Source organism: Ursus arctos, unplaced genomic scaffold (assembly GCF_023065955.2).
Source record: "Ursus arctos isolate Adak ecotype North America unplaced genomic scaffold, UrsArc2.0 scaffold_17, whole genome shotgun sequence".
NCBI classification, from domain to species: Eukaryota; Metazoa; Chordata; class Mammalia; order Carnivora; family Ursidae; genus Ursus; species Ursus arctos.
Genome location: NW_026622841.1, coordinates 17,772,405 through 17,799,930, shown reverse-complemented (window position 1 = coordinate 17,799,930; position 27,526 = coordinate 17,772,405). Strand labels below are relative to the sequence as shown.

At 37.5% G+C, this 27,526-nt stretch overlaps 1 protein-coding gene across 3 annotated transcripts in view; it reads left to right on the top strand.

The window, feature by feature from the left end:
- The window catches only part of WDR7 (WD repeat domain 7), a 347,769-nt gene that overhangs the window by 280,770 nt on the left and 39,473 nt on the right, over positions 1-27,526 (top strand). For all 3 annotated transcript variants that reach the window (XM_026496379.4, XM_057313055.1, XM_057313056.1), the window contains one exon: positions 255-354. In XM_026496379.4, coding sequence (XP_026352164.1) covers positions 255-354 — 100 coding nt within the window. The remainder of the gene's footprint in view (positions 1-254; positions 355-27,526) is intronic.

Below are 27,526 nucleotides of genomic sequence, written 5' to 3'. Positions count from 1 at the left end.
TTTTCTACTGAAAAGAATTATTAATAGGCCTAAGTGGTATTCTGCATCATTTTTCTTTCAGATGATTTTAGGAGTTACTAAAATGAAACAGTTCTGAAAAATCTCGATGTATTAATTATAGATATATTTATTTAAAAGTATATATCAGAGCTGACTTCCGGCTTTGAGATATACTCTGTCCACTTCCATGTGCAGGTCATCTCACCTGGGTTTTTGTTTTGTTTTTGTTGTTGTTGTTAAAATGTTCAATTCAGGTTCTACATGGTCAGCTATTATGAGCGGAATCACAGAATAGCAGTTGGAGCTCGCCATGGTTCAGTGGCCCTGTACGACATCCGGACTGGAAAATGTCAGGTAAATAAATCATTGTGACTTCCTCTCCATAAAGTGTGGAAGTTATTGAAAGGAGTGAGAGACTAGCACTTCACCAGTTGACATGCTGAGCTGCTGGAACATTATGGATAATGCTAAAGGGATCAATAGTTTAATGAAGGACTCAAAGAATATAGAGCCCCTACTGTCTTTATTCACTGGCATCGAAGGGCGGCCATGGGTGGGTTCATAATAGAGCCCAGAGGAAGGTGGTTCTGCTCGCCAGCTACTTTGCAATAAGTCTCTTCGTTTAAACAGTTTTCTGATTCTATTTTTGTCATGCATTTTCTTTCTTTTTTTTTTTAGAGAGATTTTATTTGAGAGAGAGAGAGCATGAGCAGGGGGGAGGGGCAGAGGGAGAGGGAGAAGCAGACTCCCCTTTGAGCAGGGAGTCATGCAAGGCTTGATCCCAGGACCCTGGGATCATGTTCTGACATGAAGGCAGACACTGAACTGACTGAGCCGCTCAGGCGCCCCTGCCATGCATTTTCTAAAAAAAAAAGTTTAATGATATGTTATTATGATTAATGACTAACCAAAAATTACTTTTCTAAGTAAAATGAGGGATTTGGCAGTTCTAAGACAGCATTCTAGCCAGAGTTCAAGAGAAAAAGAAAACCACAACAGCATTTAGTGTGGCTGTTTAAAAAAGAAACCGATGAAATAACATATTATGTTTATACTTTTATAACTCTTTTTATATTTTTATAACACTTTATTGTTTATGAAGAATTGTTCTTGATTTTTATTTTCATCTTGATCACTTGATTCTCAAGATGTACCAGATAGTTAGACAGGGCAAGTCTGGCCCCACTTTAGATATAAGTGAATCAGAACTCTGAGAGAGACTTTAAATCTCTTTATACCAGAGGTCATACTGTTAACAAATGGCAAAACCAGGACTAAGCTCCCCTGTGATCATGGTGAATTTATAGTGCTCATTGATAAATAGTTCCAAGTCATAACTTCTTATGTTTCATTATAGCATTTATCAATGCTGATCTAGTCAACCATATTAGGAATTATATTCAACTGTATTAGATAAATATATATTCAACTGTATTAGAAATTTCCAGAAGGAATATGAAGAAATTCATACGGATATAGCTAAAATTTTAAACTGCCTCTTAAATTTAATAGGCTATTAATTAATTCTCCAAAAGCTTCCCTGGCTGTTTTCCATGAAAACAGTAGTTCTAAGAGCTGGTAACAGATGCTGGGGGTAAAAATTTCAGGGGCCAGACAAGTTTAGGGGATACTGTTGGAATGTTGAACACGTTTCTTTATGCAAACTTTCTCAGTCTCTAATGTGTGAATGTGTATTTTGCATGAGTGCATAGAGCATGCACCATTTCCCGTACTTGTGTAACTGTTGAATTTTGTTTCTGTGAATTTTTTAAAGATATTAACTCCTTATCGGTGGCCATATTTTTTTTTAACTCTGACTTTGAGCAGTGAAATCCCTCTAAATACTTGTTTAAAAATTAAGTTCCATGTTGCTTATATGATTTTCTCCTAAAAGGGACAGATTCTTCAAATAGCATTTTCAGAACCTATTTTGGTAAGACAGTTTTTAAAAATTAGAGTATATTTTTACTAGCAGACTTAAAAAATAAATCACAAACATCGATAAGGTAAGACCAAAAAATAAATAAATAAAACAGGGGGACCTTTTTAAGCTTCTTTAAAATTGAAGTGTAGAAATCAGAGAGAAGACTGTTACTGGACAAGACACAGTTGGCACCAGCAGAGAGAAACGTGATGCACTGGGAGCACAGTGAAGTCACCCAGAGGACTGAAGGAAGAACAGCAGTTAAGAATGAAGGACAGAGTACCGAACTGCCCTGAACTATACATTTCTTGACAGTTTTCTTCCTCCTAAGTGGCCTCAATGAAGGTCTTGGGAACATGCAAAGAACATAATAATTTGAATATTTTGTTCTTTTTATTTTTATTTATTTATTTTTAAAGATTTTATTTATTTGACACAAAGACAGCCAGTGAGAGGGGCGCCTGGGTGGCGCAGTCGTTAAGCGTCTGCCTTCGGCTCAGGGCGTGATCCTGGCGTTCTGGGATCGAGCCCCACATCAGGCTCCTCCACTGGGAGCCTGCTTCTTCCTCTCCCACTCTCCCTGCTTGTGTTCCCTCTCTCGCTGGCTGTCTCTCTCTCTGTCAAATAAATAAATACAATCTTTAAAAAAAAAAAAAAAAAAAAAAAGACAGCCAGTGAGAGAGGGAACACAAGCAGGGAGAGTGGGAGAGGAAGAAGCAGGCTCCGAGCGGAGGAGCCTGATGTGGGGCTCGATCCCAGAACGCCGGGATCATGCCCTGAGCTGAAGGCAGACGCTTAACGACTGCGCCACCCAGGCGCCCCTATTTTGTTCTTTTTAATTAAATTACTCAAGATACACTTATTAATCAAATGCATTCTTTCTTAACGGGAATTTGTAATGTCATTTATAGTCCATTTTATTTCCTGTCCATCATTTTAGTGCATTTAGACATTTTAGTGCCCCCAGATTTTTGTCTACTTCAGCTTCTTGATTTTGATATCCCAAATTAGTGTTATATGACTGAATAACCTTTACCTTCCAGCTCTGTATGAAAGTAAAGGTTACCTTTTCTTCTAATCATTCAGAACAGGAAAACGAAGCTAAATCTCTAAACTCAGTCTTAACTGCTTTAGCCAGTGACCATGACACTTTGGGGATTCTCTCAACTCTTCCGTGGTGTGTGTTGTAGTATTTGAAATAAGTGAGTCAACAGTTGAAACAATGCACAAGCATAATTGGCATGTTTAGAAATTATGTCTTAGAGGTGAATCCAAGGACTAAGAATTTTGAACTGGGAATGCAGTAATGCATTTCCTAAATTAGCTGTTGGAATCAGTTAATAGAGAGAGTGGGACAATTTTCCTAGCATGAGCAAAGACAGAGATAGGACCTAAAACACGTAGAGAGGATAATTAGTAAATTCACTGGACTCTAGGGCATAGGGTTCCAGTTAGGTGGAAAGATAAGACATAACCACTGTACGCAAGAGTCACAGCTGATGGGAAAATCTGCCGTGTTCTGTCCCGGATGCCAGAGAGAATATCCACGGGCCCAGTGGAAGCAGAGAACCCAGGACTGAGGGAGTGGAGGAAGGACGTGTAGATTCCCTGTCGTCGTTACTAGATTGGTTGGTAAAGAATAGCATAGAAACGCTAAATCCCTTTCCCTTACCTTTTGGCTTTGGCTGCTGCTTTTTCTTTTTTTTAATCCATTTTCTTTCTACTTGTTCTTCCCAAACACAGTAGGAGATGATACAAGGCCACAGAATAAATATGCACATCTGTCTGGAACATGAATTTTACTTAAGCGTTCTCAAGCTCTTGCCCAGGTCTGCCTGCCCCCTGTTTCAGTAATGCAGTTCTGCTGAAACACAGCCACGCTCCTTGCTTGGAGGGCTGCGTGTGGTGCTGTCACACCAAGACAGCAGAATTGAGTCGTCGTAGCCGGCAGAGACCATGCGTGGTCTGCAAAGCTGCAAACATTTACTGTGTGGCCCTTTACAGAAAAAGTGCGCTGACCTGTGCCTTAGCTCACTGAGGAGGAAGAGGTAGCGAATTTAACCGCCGAGTCCGTTAAAACGCTGCAGTGTAATGTATCGGAGAAAATGAAGTAGAAACTGTGTGGCTTGCATCCCATCTCCACCACTTGTGAATTTCACAACCTTGGGGAACTTTCTCAGCCTGTCTGAGCTAAAGTTTCCCCCCATAAACGGTGATAGAAATAGTGCCCCTTCTTGCGTGAGAAGATAATTGAGGTGAAATTCTTAACACAGTGCTGTCTTCAGTAAGCGCTGGTTGTTATTATATTCAAATAAACTTGGAAATACATCACATTGCAATGAAATGACATGAATTTGAGAGAACGAGAAAGGTCACACGTGAGACATGAGAGTGTTTGTAGACTCGGGCCAGTTCACAGTCGTCAGTGAGGAGCACATTGGTGAACAAGTTAAGCAGGGCCGCCTTCGGCCATGTGTCGATTTTTCCTTCCTAAAGGCAGCTCTTGCCTGTGGTGTTAGGCTGACTCTCTACCAACTGTGGAAATCAGAACTTTGATGCAGTTCACTAGTTAGAAATCCTGCTGTGCTGCTGACTTCGCTTTTACCTGGCAGCTGCTAGCAATTTAGGCATATACCTGACTCGAATTTTGCTTAATTAAGAAAAAGAAAAGTAACTCCCTGTGAAGTACTTAAATTTTGTTGGTAGGCAGTGTTCTTGATAAGCAGGCTAATTAAGTTCCATGAATCCTTAGAGCTACAGGTTTGTGTGTGGTTAAATCAGCAATGAAAATCCTCCCTCTAGCAATATTTGCCTTTGGTTTGGCAGACTTGATATTATGTCTCACTGATTTTCCAATCTTTTTGAAACACAGTCTTTGTAATAAATAACTGCTGGCTCTGTGCGAGATTTTCTTGGGCTCCTGTTAGCTAGTTTTCCTCTCGAAGTTTGTACCGCGTCACTTGGAGGTATCTGATCACTTGGGTAAATACAGATACTTCCTTTTCCATAGTGCTCAAAAAACAAAACCCACAGTGATGTATGATGGGAAGTGTGGCAGAAGTCTTATCTAAATCTCGAATTATTAAAAGAACTTTATTATTGAAAAGTTTAAGTTCCTTAAAAAACTCACGTTTGAAGCCTGCTTTTTAGTGCCTAGAACATGGTGGATGCATAATAGAATACATGTTGATCAAATAAGTCTGAGTCTTTGGAGTAAAAAATATAATCATTATATGACGTGGTAAATGAAAACAAAGTGTGCCTTAATTATATCAAAAATATATGGGTAATTTTGGGCATAGTTGTATTTTGGTTTGTCAGAAACACCTTGTCAGATTGTTTCTAAGGGATATCTTATAGGATATCTTTTCAGTAATGGCATAGAGAACCTCTTTCTTATGAGTCATGAAAGGTACGTATATTTCTGTAGTGGACCATGACCAGGTCTGCCATAGGCCAGATAATGAAGGAAAAAATAGAAGCAAAGATTGATTGTATTCATAGCACTGTGACAACTGAGGTCTAGCTATAATCCATTCTAGACCAGAAGGTAAATTCTGGAATGCTGACGTGTGACCCATCACACAGCTTAATGCTATAAGAAGTAATGAGCCCGCATGTTGAGTTCCCCTGGCCTTAACAGATTCCTCACTCTATGTAGGTTAGATGCATTGAACTTCAGATGTCACCTTATAATTGGGCTCAGCCTAAACTCCAGCCTCTAAGGCTTTTATCTGCTAGACATTTCCATTTCGCTCTCTTGTCATTGTTTCAAATTCAGTGTTTTAGAAAATCTAAGCCTACCTTCTATCAGCGTCTTTTCTAACCTACCTTTTTCTGTTAATGGCACAATTATATAATGACATCACAATTCTTACTCCTTGTCCTTTACCCATCTGTATCCAGTCACTGAGTTCAGTCAACTTTCCTTAACAATATGCCTGAAATCCACATTTCCACCTCTGCTAACACTAAATTAGGCCCTTGACCTTTGTGCTTCAGGCCTTTGAGATTCTGGCTTTGATCATCATAAAATAATCCCCTCCTCCTCTGAGCTACGTTTCATTCAATAATACCATCCTCTGTTGTTCCCTATCATGGTCCTCTCCCAATGTACATAGATCGGAAGCATTCAAAAATATCTGTTGGATGATTCGTTGCAAACACAGTGAAAATGTCAGGAAATGCCCCTTTCCGATTACTTTTGTCTTTAGATTATATTGAAATGTCTTGACTTCACTGAATATATACGGCACTCCTGGTTAACAAAAATGCTGAGGATAATCTGAAAATTGGCCCTGTTTTCATTAATAATTCTATTGAAATTTATTTTCCTTTGACTTTATTTTCCTTTGACCTTCCTTTGATTCCCTTATATCCACTGTAAGTTATATGGCCTTCTCAAATTCTTTACTTGTACCCATTTATCTGGCTCAGATCAATTACAATTATTTCTTTGATAGTATTTACAACATACCAAATTGATATTAAAATTAATTAGCAAGTTATATATTTTCTCTTACGTGTTAGAGAAGGCGGTGTTAGAGCAGATTCTGGAGCCCGACTGACTTGGGTTTGTATCCTTGCTAGGCCCTTAATTAGCTTTGTGGCCTGAGCAAGGTCCTTAAGTTCTCTCTGCTTTAGTTTATTCATCTACAAAATGGACACAGTAACTCTCATTGTGTGGAAAGATTAAAAGAATATATATAAAGCCAATGTCAGCCAATAGTAAGGGCTTAAAAAATGTTAGCCATCATGATTATTATTTAGTCATTGGTGAAATAAGACAAAATTAGTCAACCTCATTCTGTTCGCTCCTGCCCTTGTACATTAAACTTCATACCATGTGGAGCTATTACAATTTCTTTCTTATGGTTTTCTTTGCTGCTCTTATTTCCATACTACTTGATTAATCTTACAAGTAGAATGAATAGAATATCAAATCAGGTGATTAGCAGATTTCTAGATTATGCTTACTGATCTGTTCTCATCTAATTATATTTAATATTCTTTCATTTATCCTAATTTTCCATACCATTAATCTGTTGTCCTACTGATATTTTTTCTTCAGTGATTTTTTAAAAATCATTACAAATACTACTTTTAATGTTACTGCTATATTAGAATCTTTCTAAGTAAAGTAATTTTAGGCTAATTTTTAAATACAGTGTTCTCAGCTGCCAGTATATCTCAGTTGTTGGCCCACCTGTTTGTATATATTTTAAAGTCTCATATTAACCACCACTGGATTTTTTTCAAGGACTTTATTTCTATATAATTTTCCACATCTGTTTTCTTCATCCTTTTAAGATATAAAAGATTAAGTCAGTAATTCAAACATTTTATTATTATTCTTATTTTCAATTTCTCATGTGTTAGGTAGCATAATTTTTTGTGGTTTCTCTTGGTTTCAACAGAAGTAGTTTGGAATGTTCTCATTCTCCCACATTTGCATATCATATATTACTTATCCCTTCATTACTTATCTATTGAAATTCAGTCTAGTTTATTTATGAACTTAACTTTTTATGTAAATCACAAGCCCTTTTTGCGTTGCATAGGTGGGTGGCTGCTTTTATAACCCAAAAGAAAACTGTAGTTAGAATCTTAAGGTTTCTTGTTCTTTGATTTTTATTAGATGTGGAGTTGGTCTAAAATTTTTTATGCTGCTTCATCTCTGGATCTGGCAGGCTATGGCCAGTGTCCGGTTCTGTGTCTTCTTTTTGTCAACAGGAAGCTTCCTGTAACAGTTGTGTTGTGGGTTTTTGTTTTTTTTTTTTTTCTGACAGAAGTATTTTGTTGACAGTAATAATCCACTGATACCAAGCCAGTCAAAATTGAGTAATTTGTGTAATTTCCATCCTCCCCATGAGAAGTCTAGATATAATGTTTGAATGATTAGCATTTACATGAGAACAAGAGAAGAGAAAGATATGGAGCAGCTGGTGAAGGAGAAAGTCTACCTGCTTTTTTCTCTGGCATTCCATTTTTTCCCCAAATGAATTGTATTGATTGCTTCTTTTGATTATAAATGTAATTCATGCTCATTTAAAAAATAACCTCAAACAGTAACAAAATATTTAAAGTGAAAAGTTAAAGTCCACTGTTACCTGTCCCTTAGAGTTAATTCCTGTTTTAGCTGTTTGTTGTAAATCCTTTGAGTCTTCTTTCTGTAATATACAAATAATATTATCCCCTTCCTCTTCCTTAGTATAATTGTCTTCTGCAACCTGTTTGTATTTTTACTTAATAATGTTTTATCTCTCCCGGTGAGTCCACCTGTCTTATTCAGTAATGACAAGTATGTGATGAATGCCAACTATTAGCTGCAAATAAAACAGGCATGGATCCTGCCCTCAAGGAGCTAGCTTCTTTCCTAGTGAGAGGAGACAAACAAGAAACTAAACAAGGAAACGTCAGGTTAGTAGTCGGATGATATGGTGGAATGACTGGGTACATACTTTGGGTGCTCAGGGGTGAATACACTAAGGGGATGGCATTTAACTTCAAACTGTGCCACCATCAAGAAGAAGGGTATTATAAGGAGCAGGTGGTACAAAGAGTAAGGTCAGAACACTAGAAAGTTTGGGGAACAGAAAAAAGGCAGGTGCAGGAGGCACTGATTCTGTGAGAAGAGAGGTTTGAGGTGGAGCTGGATAGGAAGGCCAGGGTGGGGATCTAAGATTTTACTCTAGTGGAATGCCTTTAACTAATTTTAAGCAGGGAAATTATATGGTCTGTTTTTTTTTTTTAATTATTTTTTATTTGTTGGATTTGGAAGGCTTTTGTTCTTTATTTCACAACACCGGAATCATAATAAACACACTACTCTGCAAATTAAAAATCTTAATAGTGTATCATAGCTAGACCTCCCAGTTGAAAACCATTAATCTAGCATATTCCTTTTTTTTTTTTTTTAAATAATGATTTTTTATTATATTATGTTAGTCACCATACAGTACATCCCCGGTTTTCGATGTAAGGCTTGATGATTCATTAGTTGTGTATAACACCCAGTGCACCATGCAATATGTGCCCTCCTTACTACCCATCACCGGTCTATCCCATTCCCCCACCCCCCTCCCCTCTGTAGCCCTCAGTTTGTTTCTCATAGTCCATAGTCTCTCATGTTTCATTCCCCCTTCTGATTACCCCCCCTTTCTTTATCCCTTTCTTCCCTTACTGATCATTCTAGTTCTTATGTTCCATAGATGAGAGAAATCATATGATATTTGTCTTTCTCTGCTTGACTTATTTCACTAAGCATTATCTCCTCCAGTGCCGTCCATGTTGTAGCAAATGTTGAGAACTCATTCTTTCTGATTGCTGAGTAATATTCCATTGTATATATGGACCACAACTTCTTAATCCAGTCATCTGTTGCAGGGCATCTCGGCTCCTTCCACGATTTAGCTATTGTGGACATTGCTAATCTAGCATATTCCTTATAAAATATAAAATACTTTAGAAAACTGTTTTTCTGTTGATGAAATATTCAAATGAATCCAGCTTTGCATTCTTACAAACAAGGCTGCAATAGACATTTTTGAATATATGTCTTTATACACCAGTGCTTTTCTCTCTGTAGGATAGATTCTAAAAATCAGAATTGGTTTGACCCATTTTTATTTTAAAAGACTGCTTGCTGCTGAGCTGGACTAGGGTTGTTGCAGTAGAGATGGAGAAAAGCAGGCAGATGAAGGAGGGCCAACAGGTCTTGATGATTGTTCAAATGTGGGTGCATTGTGGGGCAGTGAAGAGGGAGGTGGTGGTGAGAGAGAGAGAATTCAGGGGTGATTCCAATGGATTATGACCCTAACAAACAGGGGAAAAGCAGGCAAGGAGGAGGGATGAAGCTCAGGACTTCACTCGTGGACATACTGAACGTGAAGGGCTACTTTAAGCTGGGTGACTACGTAGTATTCCAAAACACGGATGCAGGAGAATTCATTAACCAGACTTCTATCAGTTAACATTGAAGCCCCCTCCCCTGCCGTCTCCCATCATCATAAACGTTGCTACGTTGAATAGCCTGATTTATATAACTTCTTATGCCTATCTGATTTTGGGGGGTAAATTCCTGGTTGTGGAGTGCTAGGTCAGAAGATTTGTGCGTTTGATGGCCAGCGTGCTCTGGAACTATTTTCCCACAGTTTATGGGCATTAGTGTCTTCATACCCTCCCTAGCATTCCTGTGAATAACAGAATGACTCTTGAACTGCAGTTATTCTCATAAAAATTGAGACTATCGGTTGGTCTGTTTTGCCTCCTGTATTTGTCATCTCACACGACAGACTGTTTATTCATTTATTCAGGAGTTACCACTCATTTTTTAAAATATAAAAAAAAAAACTAAAATCAAAATTTAAAAAATTTATGATGGCTCTTCTCTGTTCCAGATGCCATATTATATGCAAGACATCAAAAAATAAATATGAACAGTCCCTACCCTCCAGGAATTTATGATCTGGTATGGAAGACAGGCTATAAACCGGTGGTTGAAGTACTGTGATCTTCCTTTGCAGCAGTGCCATCTAGAATGCTGTGGGAGAACACAGGAGACACGCTAGCTGAGACTTGCTTAGGAGTCTAGGGAGAATGATCTGGAAGGGTTCTCTAAAGGAGAGGACAGCTAAATTGAGCCATTAACATTTAGGAGTTAGGCAAAGAAGGAGAAGGGCAAGGGACTTAATGCCAGGCGGAAGCTACAACATCTGCAAAGCCCAGAGGAGCAAGAAAGCATAGGGGAAGCACGCTTACCTTCAAAGACCGACAGCTGTTTTCCTGGACATATGTGAATTGTTCATTTATAGCAGTTTTCAAATGAGCATAACACCTGGAATTGCACAAATCTTAGGTGAAAAACAGGTTTTCCAGTAGAGACGTAGAGACACGTCTTACGTGTGACTCATTAAATACGAAGTAACAGGTTTCCTACATAAAATTACATGGTTTTAGCAAAGCATTAAACAACTGAATGCTGGCATTTTCCGCAAATAATAATTTTAGGATAAAGGGGCTTGGCAAGATATGAAAATGTATTCGGTATGAGATTTAAAGCAATCATAACAATAAATAACAATAAAAATAAATACATAAATAACAATAAATAACAATAAAAACAAATCAGTATAATTTTCCAGAATACATTTAATTCTGGCAAGCACTCTGAGGCTGCTGTATATCAAAAGAGAGCTAATATTCAAGACTCAACAGAAATATCAGCAAACACACCTTTATTAATAGAAGTTTGGAAAACAATGTGTTCTTCTCTCTAAAAATAACAAAGATTTTACTTGTAGTTAGAAGGCGCAAGGACCTTACGGATGTGGCGGACAGTAAGATTGATGTTTCTTTAAGGCGGAGTTCTGAAGCTGCAGGCACAGTTTCCACCAAGCAGAAGTCTGTAACGCTTATACATCAAGGGCACTTATGTGGTGATTGCAAAAATTGCAGTGAGAATTGACTACAGTACTTAGTCAGACTGTGACATTTTAGGTATTTTCTTCCTGCTCTTTTCAGCAGCTGGGTTTATGGCAGGTGCTTCCTATGACATTCTGGAGCACCAACCAGAAATATGGCATCGGGGGTGATAAGAAGATGAATGGTTGAGGAAGACAATGGCTTCCTGACACTGGGTTGAAGAATTACCTAACAAGTTTCCTGTTTTGAAAGTGAAATGCTATTTAGAGAAGACTCTCTAGGAAGAGAAACAGATATCTGGAACAGTGCTTGAAATTAGACCATCATTTATTCTGAGAATTTAAACATTTTTAAAGAATATTTTGAACAGACTCCCTATTTTTCTGTTGTCTATCTACTCTGTCACTCACTGTGTATTTCTTATATTTGTGTTATACTTTGAGTGGTAGTATTGAAGATTTTTGCACCAAGAAAGAAGATTAAAATATTTGGCAATATCTGTAATTGGAAATACATGAGGCAGAGAGTTCTATTGTTTACAAACCCAGCAGTTATTACAAGCATTTCAACATCCTTGCAGAAGCATTAGGTAGACTAAAATTTATTTTGATTTTCAAAATTCACATTTTAAGTACATTTCTAAATGCCATTCAGTTTCCTTCCTAGCCATTCTCTTTTTCCTCTCAACACATTAAAAAAAAATGAAAGTACACATGTGTATGTATGTGTGTATGCTTATGTATTAAGATATCCCATGTATTTTAGTCCATAAAATTAGAAAATACTAGGTAGGAGAGTCACAGTACTTTGAATTCATTCTGGATTCACTGCCTTATAGTCTTTATATCCACTCTAGATATATAAGGTACTTTGAATCAGGGCTGGCATGTAGTAGTCATTCAATAAATGTGATTCATAAGTACTCTAAAACACATACAATGAGGACATGAGTCTATAACTTGTGATAGGTTTTAAAGAAATGTTGTTGATTTAAATGAGCTCGCTATCAAAATTTGGTAACTCCTACCCTAAATAGAACTCCTAATGGAGTTCACATCTGGTGGGGGAGGAGGTGGGGACAGGTACCATAAAAGCTAGTACAGTCAGCCCCAGTAGTTGCTCAAGTGTGGCATCATATAGAATGATATGGATCCTAAACATTTCATTTTCATTTAAATCCTAACAAGATAATTTTATTTTTTGTCTCTTGATGTGAGAGCAGGGACTTTTCTTTCTATAATTGGTCCGTTGATGAGAGTTCTAGAATATTTTTTCTTCCTAAACCACGCCATCTTCCATTTGTTTAAGTAGACTGGGAAATTAAAGATACATATAAAGCAGGCTCAGAGTATAGTCCTAGTAGATGTTTGTTTATACTTTGCCGGGTCTTGTACACTTGTCTCACTTACACTTAATTTCATGAGTGTGTCTGTGTATATGTCTTTCTAAAGCCATCTTCCCACTCTTATTTTATAATTTCACCTGATATTTAATTCAACTGCATCCTCACAGTGACAAGCACAGCTAGCATGGCTTTGGTTAACTCTAGGTCAGAGAGTGCTCACCTGGCAGGAACAGTAGGGAGTGGGCCTGTTACCCGCTGGCATTCCTCAGGTACTGGGCATCAACCAGGATACTTTACAGAGGAAAGAGAGAGTATTGGCTAACACCAAGTGTCAGTAAAATCGAAGTCAGTTAAGAGAGATTCTGTTGCATGGTGCCTAGAAGTATTTACATGACATTATGAAATGCAGAAGGGAGTGACCACTTGTATGGGCTAGGTATCTACAATCCAGCAGGGACGACAAAGATGAGACAAGTAAGTGCAATAAAATGTTTCAGTGCCACAACAGACCGTGACAAGCTGCAGGGTAGGAAAGGGGGAATCCTGTGGGGGTAAGAGACAAGAACAGGAGAAGGTTCATAAAGAGAGTGACATGTGAGCTGAGTCTTGAGTAGGTGTTCCATAGGCACACATGGAGGAAGAAGACCTTTCAGAGAGAGGATGAAACATCAACAAAAGCACAGAGGCATCATTTAGCTTACAGTGCATTCCAGGAACTGTGAAGGTTTGGGCTGTGCTGGGAGCAGAGGTTGCAAAGGAGTGTGGAAGTGAGAAGAAAAGAGAAGAGAAAGCCAGCGGTTAGGAGGGGCGAGATCGTGGTAGGCCTTCCCTAGAAGGATTGCTTCCTCGTCTCAGTCTCATAGATCAGCAGAGACGAACTCAGACACCTACACAGATGAAGCAGGTAGCATGAATTAATAGAACAAGGTGAGCCCTCTTGGTTTATCTTTCATTTTTCCGTTTTTGATAGCACCTTCCAAGAAATGTTCATCTTTTTAACGCTACTCTCTAAAACATAGCAGTGTAAGCCTTCAGTAAAATACACCATGCTACTGTCCTTGAGTGGTAGGGATCGAACTGGGAGCTGGGCGGGGAGCGGAGGGGCTGTGGCAGACTGGAGAACGCACGCTCCATGTAGAGGGCTCAGATCCTATCCCTCGGTGCCGTCTGCAACTGTGGACCTAGTGTTGCCTGATCTTCTGGTTTTTCAGGAAAGCTGAAGATCTGGGTGTTTATTTAAAAACCTCCCAGGTTTTCAATGCTAATGACTAATTTAAAAGTTTTTAGACTGCACGTAAATCAATGCTATGCTGAATGTTTGGTAGTACATTGAGAGAGACCGTTTGAAGAGTTTAAGCAGGGGAGCAACAGGATCAGATACTCCATTTTGGAGGGTCAGGGCCACAGAGGATGAACTGAAGAAAGTTTGCTCTGTGAGGCTTCAGTGACAGTGGTCCAGGCAACAGTTGATCAGGCCTTGAAAGGAATCCATGGCAGCTGAGTGAAGAAAAGGGATAGGAAGAATGATAGAGAACGAGTAGACTCTGATAAATCTCAAAATACAGTATCTTAAGTATATACACTGAATTAAAATATAAAGTGATGCCATAATGAAAAAGTAAAAACAGTATTTTATGAAAAAAATTGGGGGCGACGGGATGGGCAATGTGTAAACTGGGAGAGAAGACAGTCATGTAATGAGAAAGATTTAGGGGGCACCTGGCTGGCTCAGTCAGAGCGTGCAGCTCTTGATCTTGAGGTTGTGGGTTTGAGCCCCATGTTGGGTGTGAAGATTACTTAAAAATAAAATCTTTATAAAAAAAAAAGGTTTAGATTAGGCATAGAGAGGAATTTTTAAAATAAAAGAATTGTGGAATCATTGGAAAGATTATTAGGATATTTCATCTACAAAGTAATAGAAGCCACAAAAGAGGCTTTAAATTAAAGAATTTATTGTCTTGTATAACAAGACATCCAGAGGTAGCTGGGAAAGTGAGCGGCTCAGTGGTGTGGTCAGGGACCCAGTCTGTCCATCTCTCTGTTTTGCTGCATTTGGTATGTTCGTCTCAGGCTGGACCACCACCACCAGATACAGCAGCCTATGCAGAGGATACCATCCAGAGGAGGAAGGAGAAGTTTTTAAAGCAAATACCCCCTCAGAAAACCTTGTTCTCATGCCTCAATTGACCTGAATTATATCCCATTTTTCATCCTGTTCCTGGCAAAGAGAATGGAATTATCATGACTGACTAATTTAAGTTCATCCCTGAGATAGCAAGAAGGCTGTCATCTTCCTTGAGCACAGGGGATTGGCCTTAGGAAGGCAACCAACTTCTTTAAACCAGTTTCCTCACCTGTAAAATGGGAATAATTTTAGGTTTTCTTGAAGATTAGTTGAGCTAACATATATAAGATACTTAGTGTTGTGACTGTTATATTTTATGTTCAGTGTTCAGTAAATGGTAGTGGTTGGGTTGATTGATAGTCATCTTTAAAGTTTTGAGTTTCTGAACTTGAAAGAGACTTTAGTCTTGGTTTAAGAATAAAGCTCTTGAGGTGCCTGGCTGGGTCAGTCAGTAGAGCATGCAACTCCAGATCTTGGGGTCATGAGTTTGAGCCCCATGTTGGGGGTAGAGTTTACTTAAAAAAAATAAATCAATAAAAATTTTAAAAATTTTAAGAAGAAAAAACTCTTAGTAGGAAACATTTTTAAACTCAGTAGACTAATACAAAGCTGTTCTGAAAGAATCAACTTGTCCTTTTATTCCTATAGGAACAGTGAGCTGGGATGGAAAAGGACAGTATAAGCCTCAAGAGATCTGGCTCTGTTCTTTTCTATGTCCTATCTGAAGCCAAGGGCCTTTCCCTTTATCGCAGTGGAAGGAGAGGGTCGCCCTTGATGACCTCGCACTGTCCCTCTTCCAGCTCAGCTGACTTGTGCTGCTACTTTAGAGTGCCGTTAAACAGCCACACTTGAAGACAGAATAGGTGGTTAGAAATAATTTGCATTCATTCCTTTGAATGTTTAACTATTTAGGTAATTCTCCTGCTCCCTAAGTTTACATCTTAAATGTCGAAAATTCATTAATGTGTTGAAAGGCATTGAAACGTAGTTTACTTTCAAAGGAATGTCAAGAGCAGGAAGACATCTGTATAATGCCCACCGCACCAGACGAAAAGCTTCTCTCTCATATATACTGAGAATGGCCCTTTGTAATAGAAAGAAAGCCAGCTCCCATAAGCCTCTTGAATTTCTCTGGGCGAACATCCCAGCATATGGCATTGTTACTGTGTTGCTGTAATTTATGTAAATGCGTTGTCAGAGATGAATTAAAACTTATAGTTGTAAATCTACAAGGACACAGCTGTAACTCACACAGATTTATCGCTTCTAGATACATATATCAAGCCTCTGGAATTACTGCCTCTACTGTAGACAGAGGTTAAAGAAGAAGGTAACAACTTACACGCCATTATACATATACAGCAGTTTGTCATTCATTGGTAGTGGTCGGAATACAAAATACAGCAGGTGGACCGTCCTTCACCCAACACAGTCTAACCGGCAAATTTCAGCAAGAATGCTGAAAGAAAGATCACTGGATGATGAGTCAGAAAACTTAGTCTTACGTCCCATTACTAACTCTGTCACTGAACTTCTCCAAGCCTAAGTTTTTACTAGGTATCAGACTATTTTTTTCAAAAACCTGTTAATACCATCCCTACCACACTCTGCATGGTTTTGGGGAGGTAGCCATGCATTCATTCATTCGTTCAACAAATAGTTATTGAGTGTCTACTATATGTCAGGCATACGTTATTTTTTCAGGCTGAAAGAAATAATTGGGGCCAACATCCTTATTTTTGCCAGAAAGCAAAATGAGGCCAGAAAGACGAAGTGCTTTACAGAGTATGAGAAAGGGTTTTTGAAAATTGCAAAATGCATGAAAGGGGAAATAATGATGAATCGTCATACACAGCCAATATTTTCTTTTTGTGGTGGTGTGTGTGTTCCTGGTTCTCCTCTGTCTAGGAGTTCCTCTCCTGTGACTTCACTGAGCACTGCCATTTAGCATTGTTCTTTCTAAGCCAGGTGACATGTCAGAATCATGTGGGAAATTTCGGAGTGGACTTTTCCTACCTCAGACCTCTGAACGAGAATCTCTGAGGCAGGGACCCAGATATCTACATTTTTGTCAGATGCTGCCAGGCAGATGCGAGTTGAGAAACTGGGTTTATGGAATAAAATGGCAAATAATAAGAAGAACAAATAATGTTTGAATTATTGTGAATTAATATTTGAAGTCCCCATGCTCTGTAAAATCAAACAATTTAAAAATAGGACTAGCTTGCATTTAGATCTAGAGTCATATAGACTAAAATGTAGCCTTAAGATGGCCTTAGTGGAATTCGATTTAGGTGTGGAGGTATCACCATTGAAAAGGCAAGGTAGCAATATTAAAGAAAGGTTTAGAGGAGGAAAACTGATCACAGCCCCCTCACCCCCCACACACAAAGATTTTACGTTTATACATTGCTTGTGGGTATAGCTACTTGTAGATTTTTGTAGTCATGGTCTACAAATCCCTATATTTGCTTTGAAATAATACATAAAATCATAACATTTTATCTTACAAGGTTTTAGTTACTCCTTTCTGTGCAGAAATTTCTCTTACCGTCCTGAGCTGAGCTAAAACCAGAATCCTACAGTTTCATATTGCATTTGAGAATTTTCCCGTTATGTTAGGCCAGCCCACCCTGACGGAGCATTAAGCAGCTGTTGTTGGGTACACATATAGCTTCCTTTTCTCTCCACAGTCCCCTTTCTGATGACTTTTCTGTTCTTCAAATTACAACAGGAGGGAGCCTCTACCAGATAAAATCACTAACTGAAAATGTGCTTGCAGAAGTCACCAATATCTTGTTAACCCCTTATAGCTTTGTCCCTAATTGGGAGTTTTCTCCAGCTGCTCAGATACAACACACAATTCAAGACTTTTCTGTCTCTGGGTATCTCTCACAACATGGTAGGATCTTTTCTCTTGCTGCAGCAGCCATTCAAATGATTTGTTTAACAAATATTCAGTATTTACTGTGTACGGGCTACTATGTTAATGCTACAAACTACTGAAATAATATATTTCTATTTAATGGTTATGAGGAGACTAACACCACCTCCAGAAACGTAACTGGAGGAGCGTTCTTAGCTACCTTGCTTTTCTAAGTGGTGAATTCCAGTGAAGTTCCCAGGATATGAGTCACTTCCATATTTGGGGAAAACACTATGCAGTTAGTGTGCCAATACATCCTTAATAAAATACTAAAAGAAATTATACACCAAGGAGATTTTATTGCAGAGCAACAAAAGACAAGATGGGAAAGATGGGCAGGAGCTAGGTCACAGGGACCTTTGAGTCATTGATGAGAAATTTTATGTTATCTGAAATGCAGTGGGAAAATATTAAGCTTTCTAAGCAAGTGACTTGATCTGACTTAACTGCCATGTGGGGAATGGATTGAAAGAAGACAAAAGTGGAAATGGGAAGACCAGTTACAAGGCTATTCTAGGAGTATTTCAGGCTAGAGATGACAACAGTCTAGACTAGAACAGGGATGGTGAAGATAGAGAGAAGTGGACCAATCTGAGATATATTTGAAGGTGAACTCAGGATGGATTTGGTATGGTCTTTGAGAGAATGAGGTAGTAAAGATGATTTCTAGGTTTTTGGTTTGAAAAACTGAATAGATAGGTAACATTGGAAGAGAAGCAGATTTATGGAATAAGGAGTGGTGAAAATTAATTGCTTAGTTGTTGATGTTAACTTTGATAAGCCTAGTAAACCTTCATGTGGAGCTGTCAATGGCTTTAGAGATAAACCCTTCTAGACATGTTGATGTGTTTAGAGCCGCGGCCATGGATGAGTACACAGCGAGCAGAGAAGCTCAGATAGAGTGGGACAAAGCCCTCAAAAAGTTCACCATTTAAGGATGAGATGGGAAGAAATGCATCTGGCAAAAGCGTGAGAATGGATGGCTGGAGGGCATGAAGAAAATCAGAATACTGTGGTGTCTTAGATACCAAAAGAGGAGAGTGTCTCGTGGAGAAATGCTGCTGAAAGGTTAAGGAAGATAAAAATTAAGAGAAGCCCATCACATTTGGCAACAGAAGGTCCCAGCTGACTCCAAAAAAAGCAGTCTCAGTGTGGTGGTGGCAGCGGAAGCCTGGCAGTAGTAAAGCCATGGACAGGCAGGCTTGTATAGACCGCTCTTTCAAGAGGCTTGGTTGGGAAAATGAGAGAAGAGACACAGCTAGGAGTAAATGTGGCATCAAGAGAGTTTTACTTTTTAGGATACATATATATTTTTTAATGTGCTATAGAGTATTTGACTGCTTAAGGGGAGTATGTGACCCATGGTTTACCAGAGTACAGCATTTTGCAGTAGGAAAGGGTTTAAAATAGATATGAAAGATATTGTTTTGGATTGGCTGTGAAGAAAACACTCCTGCACATTGTCTGTATCCTGATATATGTTAAAACTATTATTCTGAGTCATTTTTATATCAATTTAATGCCAACCTAGAGAATACAAGTGGCATGAGATCTCTGCTAAGGAGAGTAATGAAGGACCATTACGACAGACCGTTGAAATCGCAGACTAAGACAAAGAGCAATACCTTCATATCTGCCTTGAGCTAGGGACATTTGTCAGGGATTGCAAAGATGCGTTACTTTAAAATTTGGTAGATTTCAAAAGCACTAGGCTTCTGAGTATTCTTAAATGAAATTACTCAATAGTCCTGTGCTTCTAAGATTAAAGGGCATATCTTTTTTTCCAAGGATAGAGTGCTATTTGGCTATATATTTTTATACTTATATTTAATATACTTATATTTATATATACTTATATTTAATATAAATATAGCATGGCCAAAGCATTCTTTTCATATTAGCAAGAAAGAGGTATCACTTTTGATAAGCACAGTTTTTAGAGGTTATCTCTTCATTTTTTCTGCACAAGAGAGAGGTAGGTTCAGGGTTCAGTTTGTATTTCCGAATTTCCACCAAGGGAATGCAAGTGGTACCTCAGAGGCTTGAGCTATTCTCTTCTGGTTTAGACACCTCACTGAAGAAAGCTTCACGCAGATTTTTCACCTTTTCCGTAAAACAAATAGAGAGCTGTTTACAACAGCCTTTGTCTGGCTTTGGCATTGATCTTAAATCACCTGGATTGATCATGTGGTTATGGGACTTTAAAAAATCCCACCAAACACCAAAGCCTCTATACACAATTAGAATTGAGGGGTTTTTAATCTTTTAGCATAATGTCTATAGGAGTACATTTTAAATTATCTTGAACTTCTGATGGTAGGTGGGGAGAGGCTCTGTCCTAATGCATAGTGTCTGGGGTTTGGTAGATGCTCTTAAGCACGTAGAAATGTTCCTAGTTTTCAAAATGAGGAAGCAGCTAAAATCTATGCGTGTCTTGGAGTGTTTCCCTGCCTAGGCAGTTTCCTCAGCCAATGAGAGGAAAATATGCAAATCAGCCAGCTGTCATGTCACACACTCCTCGTTCGCAGGACAACAGCAGGATTTAGGCAAGCTGATCTCAACCAGATTTGACAAAGAGGTGGAAGGTCTAAAATTAAATAGGTCAACACAAATTCTCTAATAATAGGTAGATGTGAAGGGACAAAGAGGGATCCCATAGGAAAACTGCTTTTTAAAGACTGCTGATATTTTCGCTTTTCATTTTGGATCTCCCATCATCAGTGGCATCTGTGTCTGAAGCTTCTTATTCGAGGATGAAACACTTCCTATTTTTCATTAATCACTCTTTAGATTATTTCTATAAGATTAGGGCTTTAACAAAGTAAATATTTATAAAGATTCCAACTACTTTAAGAAACCAACTTTTCCTTTCTTAAGGCAGGTATTTTTCTAAGGCTTGCTGTAGTACTTCAATTTTGTTGTCATGGTAACCAGATAATATAATACAACTTTTCAAAAATGAAAACCTGCTTTTAACCATATCCTTCCAACCAAGTAGTCATAAATGTAGAGTTTAGAATGGACAATTTATGCTCAGTTTCTCTCCTAGCTAAACTCTTTACTTTATAGACATCGATTTCAATAATTACACACATACACACACACAAACACACACAGTAAACTCCCTGTCAGTCTCCTAATAAGAAAACATAATAAGCACCAACAAAGGAATTGTTTTTTAATTCGTATTCTTTCTAGTTAAAAAACATGTGTCCCCAGAATCATCATAATTTTGGTTATTATTATGGCATCACCTTACTAAATAATATGGTACTGTTTTCCTCAGTACCTATAAATAATTGTCAGTGAATAAAGAAAAAGAAACAGGAAAGTCTCGTCAATAGGCTGCAAAAATAACATTCTTTTAAAGTGTAGTGAAAATCCTGTAAGAGATCAGTGCTTTGTTTTGTAAACTCACTCACGAGGCATTTTACACAATTGCTGTTTTTCTTTTTTAATATTCTTTTGATGTTATAACAATAGAAACATTGCAATCCTTCCTATAACATTATGTTGGAGGAATGTTTACAGTATTTCACGCTTGAGCCAGTGCACATTTTAATGCTTAAAGGTGTTATTTTATCTGTTGGGGGAAAAAAGAAGCATTAATTGTAAAACAGTAATAAAATGAGAAATAAGCCTCAAAATGCTTTCCACTGTTGTTTTTTTCTTCCAGCATATTTTCTCCCACGTTTCAAGAAGGATGGCTTTACATAGTAACTTAGAAATAACACCTAATGATTAACAGAATGATGGATGTGATGAATCACCTTTTTCTTGAGAAATAATAAATCAACATATTCCTACCCATAAATTTTTACTGAAAAATGTGAAATATTAGCAGCATATATTTAACGAGATGTCAGATACAAAAACTGTCGACAAAATGTTGCCCTCATAACCAGTAGACTACATTAAACTGTAACATTCTTTTTTTATAACAGTTAAAGTAATTCAGATTTAATTTTCAGTTTTCTGAATTTAGTAGTTTTACTCATTATTACTCTTCTGATCATAAGCATGGACATGATCTGCTCAAACATGATCAGCATTAGACCCCAAAGTTAAGCAAATAAAACCTCCTGCTATAGAGTGTACTTATAAAAATTTTGGCTAAACTTTAAGATCATAAACTGAAATATTCATAAGATCAGGTTTGCCCTTTTTACACTGAAGTAGTCCCCCCTGGTCCCTGTTTAGGTAGCATTTTTGGTTTTTTTTTTTTTTCTTTTCCCCTTGCTCTGGTTTCACTTTCAGGCAGTCTTTACAGTGAATTCTATTTGGATTTTCTGGAAGCTTATTTGAAGGGTGAATTTGTGAATACAGTAGAGGTTAGTTGATTGTTAGTTCCGCAGCAAGTTTGCTTCATTTCCATTTTGGGGGTGTTTTTCCTAGAGTAGGCATAGTGTATTGTGGGAAGTGGAGCAGGCCAGTGTCCTTCCCCTGGCTGTATTGATTTGCCCTTCAGCTGTGTGCAGTGCAGAGAGAACCTCAGGCCTTGTTGTTGATTATCTGCACAGTGTCTCTGGGAGCATTATTGACCCATTGCCGCTGACTGCCTGTGGCTCTTGATTTTTCACACCGTCTCCATGACACTCATAATAAAACATACTATCTTATTGCAGCTCAGCTCGGAGAGCCAACTGATTCAGCCTTAGAATACTGCAGTGTTTCTGGAGAACATTTATTGTATGTGGGGTAAAGTGTTGTAGCAATTTTAGGATTCTGTCTTGTATAGTTTTAATAGCTACCTCTATAGCAAGATTCCACACACACTATTACATTTTTATTGTTTTAAAAAAGCCGATACTAGCTTTGCATATATTGTTAACATGAAATTTTGCATTATTAGTACGAAATTAATTTTAGAACATTGAGATAATAAAAGGAATATTCTGTTTTAACATTAAGCTTGACAGGTTGCTAGAATATTCATTTTCAAAACTAAATTTTGAAATACATCACAAAGATTATGTTATGACTTGTACTACAGTAAGTGATAGTTTTTTCAGATTTCTGATTGTATTTCAATAACATGCTTCTCATTTGCTATTTCCAGTGTGTTCTCCAAAATACATTTTAACTTCTGATAAGGGTTATGTCATTTCTTATAACTTGATACCCTTTGTTCTTAGTTATCTTGGAAGACTTTCTTAAATTTCAGCTCGAATTAGTAGAAAATGGACTTCTTTGATCATATTCTGTGTGTGTGTTATAGTGGAGGTTTCATATTTTTTGGAATATCAGATTATTTTAATTTGTATTTCCCATTTTTTCCCAATCCACAATCAGCATTAATAATTCCTTTGTATCCTTAGAGTTGATTGGTAGTGTAGTGTTTCCAAAAAAAAAATCTCAGAGAACCTGAGAAATAGGTTTTGATTCTGTTGGTATAGAGAGGATAAAATAAACATGTTTCTTAAAGATACTTTAAATATTTTAACCCACTATAAGTACTGGTATGAGTATAAATGGTAAAATAGTTCAAAAGAAAGTATTCTTTCCAGAAGTATCTGGACATTTTTATAGAAAAAAGTCAAAGCAAGAGTTACAGGTTAGGTTAATATTTTTGGTTACTTTTTATTGAAGTTGTTTAAGAGTGTTTTCATTAGAACAAACTAAAATTTCTTTAACCAGCCTATTTTTAATAAATTCAGATTTGAGGAATTATAATAAAGCTAATTTCTATTAGTATGTGTCAGATTTCACAAATTCCCTAACTAGGGTCTGGTTCATAAATGTTTTCTATAAAACTGTTTAACAGTATGTTTAGATTAATAGGACCTCACCACTGGAAAAATGTTAATAGTTTGACCATTTATATCAGTGAGCTTTGTCATTGAATTTTTTAACATTTGAAAGCATAATTCATTTGCATTGCTGGATTGCGTGTTTTCTTGTTTTAGCAAATCTAAAAATGTGCTTTTTTAAAATATCAAACTGTCATAAAATAAGAGTTTTTTCACTAAAGTTATTAGCAAGAATTGTTTGGGGCTGGTGGAGGGATATAGCATAGCCTCAGGAGACTGCCTCCAACAGATCTGCACAAAACCCCCAGCAGACTAAGTTGTCTCTAATTCCAGTTGGGTTGTTTCTCAGTTAATATTTTGGATTTATGTCCATTGATGTAAATAGAAGCCAGTGACAAAAAAATCAGAGGAAAGGTGTCCCACTTCTCATCCTTCCTAATGAGTGGTGTTCTTTAAAATTAAAAAATTAATTCCCCATGATTCCTCATGCCACACCTCAAAAAGTTTTAGGACATGTGGTAAGGATAGCCATGATAAAATCTCTCAACTCTCAGAGGACTTTTTCAAATCCGGGTACCCAGGCTTGGGCAACATTTCATTCACCTCTGGAGGAAATAGCAGGGTACATTGGACCCATTGTTATGCGAGAATTCTCTGTGTTAGAGTCAAGTATCGAGTTTACGGGAAACCTTGGTCACAACGGTTTGGAGCCCTCCTGCCTGATGGTTTTTGATAGCTTGAGGTTTGTGTTCCACTTAAGCCTAAGTATTTCAGTGTGTCTTTGGGCATTCAGACCATTTAAAGTATACATAAGGCTTTCCTCTAACCAAGTCATAGTTATCAGGTACTGCAAAGGTTAAGCCTTATCATCTGCACCAAAAAAAAAAAAAAAAAAAAAAAAAAGGTGAGGTTTCATCAAAAACTTCCATCCTCACAACCTTTTCGACCACAATTTGATGATTATTATTGATTATTTCACAGCCTTTCACTCACGCTCTGCCACTGCGGCCGGCCCTGATATACAGATAGGGCTGCAGTCCAGCTAAAATAAGACTCCATCTTGATAATGGACTGAGATGAGATACTGTTATTTGATAAAGATAATTGATGTTTCACAGTGAATTGGAAAGCAGCTTCAAGTGCACTGTAGTTGGAGCTATATCCTATCCACAAATATGGCAGTTGTTTATAAAAATAGAACAAAAGAACTAAAGTTAAATAGTCGGACATGGCTCTTTTAGAGCATTTGGTGCCGTGTTTGGGGGGTTTTTTTGTTTTGTTTTTCATGTTTGATTATTTTAAGTTCCACTGTGGGGGGTTGGAAATTGGAAGAGACATATCATGTTATTTTTCCTCTTCGGTTTCAGGTTCGTTTGTTAAAATCTTACATGGCATGGGTGTTATTGATCAGCTCCCTTGCAGACTTAATACCTAAATTCTGTGTTTGGATTATGATGAATCACTGTCATGCATAAACCTGGTATCTTAGGTCAAAGTTAAATTTCACGTTATCATTAATTTCGTGAACATTTTACATGCATTATGAAAACACAATTTAAATTATTGATCATAAACATCGTGTCTCGTGGCAAATGCAGTTCAAATCGGTGAATGCAGGTTGGGCTTCTCATTTATTATTAACATATTTCTCTAAAAATAATATACAACTCACTGTATTTGTTTGTTCATCATGCTCCCTTCCGCCACCAGGTTTAAGTTGATTAAGGTATCATTCATCTTAGGTACTGTTCATCCGATTTCTTTTAGTCTTATCACCTTCGTAACCCCTAATTAAGCAATAAGGCTTGACAGGGAGTATGGTTATCATGAGATAATGACACCCCAAGTGTGTTGTGAGGCACAAGGTTCAGCTGAGTGCTTCTAAACCTCTAGGGGTGTGATTATCTCATGATAAACATGCCACGTTGCTGCTCATTGAGAGCATCGTTGCATATACACACGGCTGGAGTTGGGGTAAAATTGACACTTCCGCGCCCACCTTCTTGCCCAGCCTAAATGCTGATTTTATAAAATGCTTGGTGCAGATCGCAGACTTATAAACCAAAACGTGAACCCATAAGCTTTTATTTTATTGTTCAGGTAGTATCAGTTGACTTGCAAGTACATCTTTGAACAAAATATAAATTGACTTTTTTTTAAAGGTAAAGTTTCTTCAGGAGAAAGGCTGCAGGGAAAGCAAAGGTATTTTTTGATGTTGTAGTTTTGCAGCAATTGGTGGACCCCACACCAATAAATGGTAAAAGAGTAGGCATGCATGTGCTTTCGTGTAGATGAAGATACTAAATAGTTGAAAGTTCTATAGGAAATACTAATTGGAATTTTGGTTTGGAAGATCTCTTTTAGCTTATCACTTGGTAACTGTCAAGGTTAAAAATAGAACAGTGCGGGAAGAGGAGAAAATAGTAGTTTCATAATTTTATTTTAGTTCAGATGTCTGATGAATTGATAATATTTCAGGGAAGAATAATTTTTATTTCTTGTATGGGCCCTAATTTGGTATTTAAAAGGAAAATGGGATTATCTCCAATAACATTGACCTGTGAAAGGGAAAAAAAAACCCACCTTTTAGATGATCTACCTTCTTAGGAATGTGTGTGTATACATATTGTTATTTTTTAAAAGGGGAAATATTGAAAATACCCTGGCTAACTTTGGAATATTTTCAGTATGAATTTAAGTTAATCATGCCTTCTAAAACAAAACTGCTCACCAGAACTTTTTTGTGATGAAGAAAATGTTCTGTATCAATGTTTTCCAATACAGTAGACACTAAGCACATATAGCTAATGAGACTGGAGACCCATTTCTTGTTTTATTTCATTTTAATTAATTTAAATAGTTGCATTTGGCTGATGGCTAATATATTGGGTAGCATAGGTTTCAAGAAAAAAAAAATCCTTGAAAGTTCGTCTTTCTTGGGCTCCTTTCACAAAATTATTGAGAAATGAATGATTTTGTGGCTTAAAAGAGTATTTTCCAAGGAATTAGTCTATTTAATAATTTTTTTATTTTAATGTTTAAATAAAAACTGAAAAAGTCTGCTGGTTTTACAAAGATCAAAAATTCTCCTTAGCAGAACTTCTACCATTCTGTCTCTAATTCATATTCAGTTTTTCAGAAGTTCCTGTTTAGTAGCTAAGTATTTGATGCATGTTCAAACTATTAATCTAGTTACAAAATTGAAGTACTAGCTTTCCTGGCAAAGTGAAACACTTTAGGAAGAATTTCTATCAACCAAAAATGCTGGGGATGTTATGCCTATATATTAAAAGACCTAATCCTTGATCATACCATACAGTTTTATTACATAGAAGGAAAAAAATTTTTTTCTTAATTTTTTTTCTTAACAAGAATTATAGCTTCCAACCTTGCCTTTGTTCTAGTTAGTACAGTTTCCTATTTTGAAAAGGTCAAGAATATTAGTTAAACTAAGACCTCTAGAGAGGTCTTTAGGTGAATAGCAGTGAGTAGCAATAGAAGCTGCTGTCATTACAGTCCAGAGAAAAGGGAGCCTTTCCTCCTTGTACATGTGGCAATCGGAAGATGGCAGGGGCTGATCTGTGAGCAAAAAGCACATTTGGAAATCCTTTTGCATTTCTGGATCCCACCACTCTCCCAACACCTTTGTGTTTAATTTTAAGCGATTTTTTTTAAGATAGTGGAAGTTATTTTAAAGATTTTATTTATTTTTAGAGAGAGAGGGAGAATTCAAGCAGCAGGAGGAGCAAAGTGGGGCGGAGAGGGAGGGGAAAGAATCTCAAGCTGACTCTGCGCTGAGCTGAGCCCTGTGCGTGACGTGATCTCAGGACCCTGAGATCATGACCTGAGCCGAAACCAAGAGTCATACACTTAGCTTAACTGACTGAGCCACCCAGGTGCCCCAATAGGAAGTTATTTTAACATAAAATATCCTACAGATGAAATCATATGATTTCTAAGATTTTCTTGAAAACTAAATGGGAAGGGGAAGAGAAGATAGGTCTGGTCAAAGCCAAATTAACCATGAATTGAT